Source organism: Chinchilla lanigera, unplaced genomic scaffold, assembly GCF_000276665.1.
Source record: "Chinchilla lanigera isolate Chin_1 unplaced genomic scaffold, ChiLan1.0 scaffold00024, whole genome shotgun sequence".
Taxonomy (NCBI): domain Eukaryota; kingdom Metazoa; phylum Chordata; class Mammalia; order Rodentia; family Chinchillidae; genus Chinchilla; species Chinchilla lanigera.
In genome coordinates, this window is record NW_004955425.1 from 21,013,252 (window position 1) to 21,021,149 (window position 7,898).

Consider the following 7,898-nt stretch of genomic DNA (forward strand, 5'->3'; position numbering starts at 1 on the left):
CATAGCGAGACCCTGTCTCAAAAAGACAAAAAAAAAAAAAAAAAAAAAAAAAAGAAGAAGTTCTGTTATATTGTGGGATGTATAATGTACCTTGCTTATGTTCTTGTTCTTTTTTTCCCCTCTCCCTCTGGCTGGTGGATTTTCTTTTCTGGGCACGTAGCTGGGGAGGTTTCTAGTGTGCACTGACTGGGAGAGACTGGGCTGTCGGTGAAAGGATCTAATCAGGACCCTGTGTCATAGAGAAGCTAATGAAGAACTGATGTTTTCTCCACTTCAGGCAACTCTGTGTGCACTAATCCAAGAGAAGGAATTTTGTTCAATGGTGTCAACTACTGAGCTTCAGAAGACAACTGGGACTGTAAGGTTCAAACATAAACTGTGGGGCTGCAGCGTAGCTCGTCGGTGGTGTACTGGGCTAGCATCCCAAGGTCCTGGGTTCAGTTCCCAGCAGTGACAGAGAAAAAAAAAGAAATTTAAACTATGGGCTGAGAGTTGTGATTTTACGTTCACACATCCGAGGTCCCTGTCACTCCCGTCTCGCTGCTCTGTGTCGGTGCACGAGCACCCGTGTCAAGGGTGGGGATCTGTGCGAATGGGACATGTCCTCCAGGCCTCAAGCTGCTTCTCGGAGCGCCTTGGTCTGGGTGCCCCTGCGGGCATCAGTGGGTGGGCATAACTGCCACGCAATATGGGATTTTATGTGAAACTTCTCACAGGAACATTCTCAGAAATGCTTGTGACTCAAAAAAGGTTAAGAGCTACTGATCCCTTATGTACTATAAAGTATTAATTATAACAATATTGGGTGAAGAGTAAACCACACTATATTGAATACATTCTTTTTTCCGCTTTTGGATTATGAAAGAAAAACCCCTGTCTCCTCTCTCCTCACAACACTTCCGTCTTCACATGTGTTTTCTTCACACCAGCTGTCCGTGCTTCAGTTCTACTCCATTCTGACACTGTCTGCCCAAGGTTGGCACAGATTCCCCAGGGAAAGGTCTCAGACCCGCAGGACTGCCCCAGGCCAAATGCCAGTGGTAACCACTGGGCCCTCAGGTTGCCCCCACTTCTGCCTGGGGTGCGAAGTCTCAGGCTCCCTGAAGCCGTCCTCAGGCTCAGTCATTTGCTCTAACAGTTCGCGGAGCTCAGGAGAACAGTTTACCTACTACAACAGACTTATTGCTCTAAAGGACAATATTATAACAGTTTAAAGATTTTAATTGGTTTTATTTGCTATTCTGGGATCAGGGAACACTTCATTTTAAAAACTAGAATCAGTGTTCCAGTGGACTGAGCAGAAGAGGTTAGATTTATAAACTGAGGAGGGCTGAAGAAGCAGAAAAAAAGACACAAGCGGGCCCAGGTGCAGCTTGGTGGTAGAGGGTTGCTTAGTTTACTGTTTTGGTGTAAGGACGGAAAACGGGGAACCTCATTCTTGCGATGATTGTAACTGGCCTGTGTGGGGAGCTGGGCTGCTTTTTCTCATCTCTCCTGGTTTCTTGGAGGGTCAGGTAATACCATTTTCATTTTTCATCCCATCTCTTGGGGCCAGGTACAAGAAGTCAGACCAAAACAATGGGCTCTTGCAAATTCTGACAGAACCTTGGGGAAACCTCTATATTTCTTTAAAAATTAGTTCTAATGAGAAAATAAGGTAAAAGAATTGTGTTGGGACAGTGTCTCCTGCCTGAAAATTACAGTCTTCAAAGCTGTGCTCCTCTGTGAAGAGCGGGTTTGTCGGTGACAGAATCACAAGAGCTGAGTGTGAGAGCACAAGAGTGTGAGATCAGCTCAGTGTCGTCGTGAGTAGCCCCGCGTGGCCCCCGTGGGGTTCACTTGTGGATGGGCGTCCTGCCACCAGGCTGGCTCTCGCTGAAGTAGAAGAGCATCTTTAAAGTTCTTAGGTGAATTGGTAAAATAGTCTCGAACAGAAAAAACAAAGCACCAGGAACAGAAAGCAGATGAGTGTGGCCAGGGGTGGGGTGGGGTGGGTGCAGAGGGCCACGGGCATCTCAGAGCGAAGAGGGTGAGCTGAACCTTTGTTCCGGTGCTGGCCGCACATTTGTGTACAGTCTGTGCGCTCACTGCACTGTGTGCTTTAAAAGAGTAAATTCAGTGTCACTAAGTTAGTGCGCTTCACCTTTTGAAGGTCATCTTTCTAAGTTGTCAGTTAGGAGCCATCCAAATCTCTTTTTCTTTTGCTGCTCAAACATAGATGATTCACAAACTGGCGGCAAGAGCTCTAATCCGAGATTTTGAAGACGGCATTCTTCATGAAGATGAAGCCAACCATGAGGTCTGTTCTTTTCTTAGTAAAAACCACTGTGCAGTGTTCTAGATCACTCTTGTTTGTTTGTTTGTTTTTTGAGACAGGGTCTTACTCTGTAGTCCAGGCTGTCCTTAAACCCAAGGGGATTCTCCTGCCTCAGCCTCCCAAGTGCTGGGATTACAGGAGTGTGCCACCAGGCCCAGCTATTCTAGATCACTCTTTTTAAAAAATTCTTTCTTTTTCATTTTTTAATTTAATTTAATTAAAAAAAATTTTTTTTTCTGTCTTTTTTGAGACAGGGTCTCACTGTGCAGTTCAGGCTGGCCTTGAGCTTACTTTGTAGCCGAGGCTGGCCTCAAACTCACAATGATCCTCCTGCCTCAGCCTCCCAGGTGCTGGGGTTGCAGGCATGTGCCACCACACCTGGCTTATTTTTTAATTTTAAAGAGAAAAAAGAAGCATAACAGTGAAACCGAGTTTCAAAACAGGTTAGGAGGACAGTTACAATAGTTGATGTAGTGCATATTGTTCTCTTTGTAGTAGTTATTCAAGTACAAGATATAGGTATGATACCTTGTCCAAACAATATTAGCACAAAACTTTCTTTTCAATAAACTAAGAGACACTAGCTGTATAATTATCTTAACTATCTTGTGTGAACATGTATTTTTTTCTTTCTTCTGTTCCCCTTTCCCCCTTCACCATTTGTCTTTTCTTTTGAACAGTTTCTGCCTAATTCATAGTATCTGTTGTACAAATTGATGTTTTCAAGGAAATGTAAAGTGAGGATAGCTGGATAGAGAGAAATGTGGTATCAGGCATTCATCACCATGCCTGTGACATCCATTTCTGGGGTGTTGGGTACGCAGACTGTTACTATGTGAGTTAATGAAAGAAATAATGTTGGTAGTTTCCTAAAAATTCTTTATTGTTGTTGGTTTTTGTTTTTGTCTTTTTGAGACAGGGTCTCACCATATAGTTCAGGCTGGCCTTGAGCTCACTTTGTAGCCCAGGCTGGCCTGGAATTCGCAGTGATCCTCCTACCCCAGCCTCCCGAGTACTGAGATTACAGGCATGCACTACCCTTAGATTATTTGATATGCTTTTAGATGTAATATCTAAATAGAGGTGAATAAAATAACATATGGTTTCATTTGTTCTATTCTAGATGAAGAAACAAATGATGAAATCTCTGATTATTAAGCTCAGTAAAGAAAACTCTCTTATAACACAATTTACAAGCTTTGTGGCAGTTGAGAAAAGGGTATGTATTATTGTTAATTCAAAGTTAACTCTTTATTTGTGTTTACACATTAAGAAAGTCACTCTTGTTCTGACCCCAGACAAGCCTATGAAGATCAGGGTGGGTAGCAGTCCACAGGCCTCAAGAGCCAATGTTCGCTATCTACAAGTGGCCTCCATGCTAGGATGTACGATAATTTCCACATGAGTTGCGTATGTTAGCTTTTTTTTTTTTTTTTTATGACAGTCTTTATGTAATTCAGGCTGGCCTTGAACTTACTGTGTGGCCCCAGCTGGCATTGAGCCCACAGAAATCCTTCTGTCTTACCTTCCTGAGTGCTTAGCTTCCTGCCTTAGCTTCCTGAGTGGATTAGGGGTATGCACCACCACACCCAGCTAGCATTTTTAATGTTTTAATTATTATTTAGCTACATGTATGTTGTACTCAAGGTTTGCAAAGGAAACAATTTAATACAGGACACATAATTTATAGGGTTATTTTATAGTAATTACCCAAAGAGTTATATACAAAAACAGTGCAAGAAATCTGTCCACACACTAAAGACCAGGTAATCCAGCTGAGGCCATGGATCCTACAGCAATGTCCTGCATGAATCTAGCTGAAGACCTAGAGCCCATGACAATGTCCCACACAAGTCAAGCTGGAGGCCAAGAGCCCACGACAATGTCTCAAGTCTTTTTCATGGATCTGCACTGGGAAGGCCCAGAGGTCAGCAGTGGAAGCTAGAAAGTCTGTGCCAGTGGGATGAAGGATCTGTGCTAGCACGCTGAGGAATCTGCACTGGAAGCACTGCTCAAACTAAGGACCAGAGCTCCCCCGAAAAGTACCACAGCTATCCTCAGCAACAGTGAAGTCCCGAGCTCCTCCAGTGATGAGAACAGCCGAATTCATATCAAGAAAGTCAGCATGACGAGCTTCTCAGGAAATGGAGCAGTGCACCATCTTCCCCTCTGGAGCCAGGAAGCAATGCTCAAAAGTAAGGACCAGAGCTTCCCCAAAGGGAACCACAGCCGTCCTCAGCAACAAGGTCCTGAGTTCTTCTGATACTGAGGACAGCTGTGTTCATATCAGGAAAGCCAGTATGACAAGCTCCTCCAGGAGAACCGCCAGCCGTACAGCAGTACCTCCTGTTCCTCTCTAGTTCTCCTCCATATTTTGTTGGCAACCATCCTCGGGGGCCTTCCACATCCAGCACCGCATTGATTCAGTTCAGCTGGGTGTTACAAGTTGACCACCAGTTGTCAATCCACCACGATACATATTTTAGATATATTCTTGTTTTGTTACATTTTTGGTATTTGTCATTTTTTATTAACCCAGGACCCTCAAAATATAGACCCAGAGGTTCCCCTGTCCACAGGAGACCCCTTCCCATTCATAAATTTGAGCACTTAGCTGTGGGTGAGCATTTCCCAAAGAGTGCTCTGCCCTTTCTTCTTATTTGCATGCCTGTGGCCAGGGAATCATGGTGTGATCTTACACCTGTGTTGGGCAGGTTTCCATCACAGTGACGCAATACCTAAGAGAAACAAAAGAGGAAAAGTTCGTTCTGGCACACAGTTTCCAAGCTTTCTGTCTGTGGCTGCTTGGCCTTCTCGCCCTGGGCCTTGGTGCTGGGGCACTTCCTCCTTCTGTGGTTCCATCGGGGACCCCAGTCCACAGAGTGGTGCTGCCCACGTCCAAGGCAAGTCTCCTTGGTTTGCTGTCCCATTAGCCAGGTCATTTGGAAGCCCTCTCAGATAGACACGGAGGCTTGCTTTCCTAACTCCTTAGGAATCTCAGTGCTGTCAGGTCGGCAGTAGAGATGAACTGTCACAGACCCAGGCACTCCAGACCAGCCTCCAGGAGGCCTTAGAATGTGTGATAATTATCTCATGTATTAATGTCTTGTTCTTTAACCAAGTCTTGATTTAATACAGGATGGCAGTGAGTCACCTTTCTCTAATGCTCCAAATGTTTTGGAATTGGTTGATGACGAAGATGTGGACTTTCTGCCGTACTTGAAGTGGCAGGAGCAGCAAGAGCCGGCCGACACGATACAGGTAAACGTGTTGCTACCAAATGCAGTCATGCACTGCTGATGATGGGGCTGTGTTTGAGAGGTGCTGGCTACCTCTCAGGTGCACCCCGGAGACAGCCTCTCAGTGCAGTCAGGAGACGTGGCAGGCGTGAGCTGGGTGAGGCTACTGCTGGCGGACTGTGCACAGTTAACTTCCAATGGTATTGATCGATGGACTCTTTGATTGTGGATTGAACCCAGGTCATCACACTGAGCCACATCCCCGGCCTTCGTTTTATTTCTTATTTTGAGATAAGGTCTCCTTAAGTCACTGATTTGCACAATCTGGACTTGATGTTTTCGATCCTTCTGCCTCAGCCTCCCAGAGCACTGGGATTACAAGTGTGCCATACCACTCCCAGCTATTTTTTTTATTAAATAGAAGGAGTACAGTCTAAAATAATATAAAAGGGCTAGAGACAACATAACTCAGTGTTAGAGCACTTGCCTGACATGTCTTAGATCTGAGAATCCATCCTCAGTACTGTAAAAAAAAGTAATGATGATAAGAAGTATAGAAAATACATAAACTAGTAGCATAGTGAAGTCAGCCTCTGTGTTGGCCACCTGATGGACTGCTGGTGAGGTCCAGGGCAGGGAAGGGTGTCTGCTCGTTCGTTCACTTTGCTCTGCATTCCCTTCTTCTCAGCCTCTTTCAGCACCCCCTGAATGGAGTGAAGAGCCGCCAAGTAAAGGTCTGACTACAAGAAGACTTAAAAGTTCGGGTAGAAGGAGACTCAGGTTATCTATGCTGGAAGTTTCTGAAGATTTTGAGGAGATGGGTTTGGGTCCTCAAGGGGTGGCACAACCAGTCACACTGGAGCCTCAAAGCGGAGATGTAGAAAACCTGCTGAGTTTGACGCAGATGGACTCATCAGAACAAGAAGAATTTAACATACAGTCAAAGACAGCCAGGTCAAAACAAAAGTCTGCTTTTACCTCTTTCTTTGCTCCTCCTCCACCGCCTACCCCAGGTGCTCCTCCTCCACCGCCTACCCCAGGTGCTCCTCCTCCACCGCCTACTCCAGGTGCCAGCTGCTCTCTTTCCTTCCCTCCTCCCAATGTCCTTCCTCAGAGTTTTGGTTCTCCTGAGCCTCCCAGACAGTTGGGCCTACCAAAGAGCGGCCAGGGCCTTGAGCTTGACACTGGTGCCATATTTTCCCTTCCGAAGCCTCCTGTCTTCCACAGTGGTCGTACTTCCCTGACTGGCTCACTGGGCTCGACGCAGTTTGATCCATGCAAATTTTATTCACACTCTGAAAACAACCTTTTTCCTGTCCCGAATTCTGCGCTGGGCTTTTCCACTCCTCCTACTCCTCCTCCTCTCAACCTCACTGTACGTGCAGAGGCTGATGGGCTGCGTGGTCCCCGTAGTCCCTCTGTTACTCAGAGTTCCCTGTTTGCTCAGAGTGCCCATTCCAGTCTGGCAGATTTGCTTGAAGAGGCATCGTCAGATAGGTTTGACAGAACTGCACCATATTCTCTTCACGAAGATCTTTGGGATGTGCCAAGTTGTGAAAGTTATGTTGAGAGCTGCGTGCCCAAGGCCCTGTGTTTGAGAAGCACAAAAGCAAAAGGGAAAAATATAGAAGGAAGTTCGTTTGGAACAGAAAGTGATGAAACACCAGCAAGTGCTCTGGCATGTAGGTTTCTAAAAGAGAGGAAGAAACGTAAGGTAATGAGTAGCTTCACTTCAAGCTCTCCGCTACAAGATGAGGGTGGCACAGTCCCCCAGCCCAGCGGGAGGAGCTCTGTGCTCTGTGCTGCAGTCTTCAGTCTACAAACTCAGGTATTTGTCATACTTCTGCTTAACTCCGGTCAGGTAGCATCACTGTGTATAGCAGGTTTATCACTCTGATATACATGGGATGGGAAGGCAGAGATTCCCATCCCGTGGGCAAGGTAGGTTTTTTTTTTGTCTTTTTGGGACAGGGTCTCGCTATGCAGTTCAGGCTGGCCTTGAGCTCACTTTGTAGCCCAGGCTGGCCTCAAACTCACAACGATCCTCCTGCGCCAGCCTCCTGAGCACTGGGATTACAGGCGTGTGCCACCACGCCTGGCTAGGGGGAAGGTAGTTTTAAACAACACGTTCAGGGTGTGGCGGCACACACCTATAATCTCAGTGCTCATGTCTCAATCGTATCTCAATAAAGTGTTTTATGAAGCAATCCTGCTGTTTAAAAGTTTAAAAGCTGGGCACAGCAATGCACAACTGTGGTCCCAGCACTGAGGCAGGAGGACTGTCTTGAGGCAAGTTCGAGGACAACATGAACTGCTCTGTCTCAAAAAGCAAAAAAAAAGCA

The 7,898-nt window shown here is 46.0% G+C and overlaps 1 protein-coding gene across 1 annotated transcript in view; it reads left to right on the top strand.

Moving 5' to 3' along the window:
- Nucleotides 1–7,898, top strand: part of Parp4 (poly (ADP-ribose) polymerase family, member 4) — a gene marked incomplete at its 5' end in the record, with an annotated part of 90,940 nt that overhangs the window by 56,220 nt on the left and 26,822 nt on the right. The window contains 5 exon segments of the mRNA XM_013514867.1: nt 278–358; nt 2,219–2,299; nt 3,441–3,536; nt 5,456–5,578; nt 6,245–7,384. Coding sequence (XP_013370321.1) covers nt 278–358; nt 2,219–2,299; nt 3,441–3,536; nt 5,456–5,578; nt 6,245–7,384 — 1,521 coding nt within the window.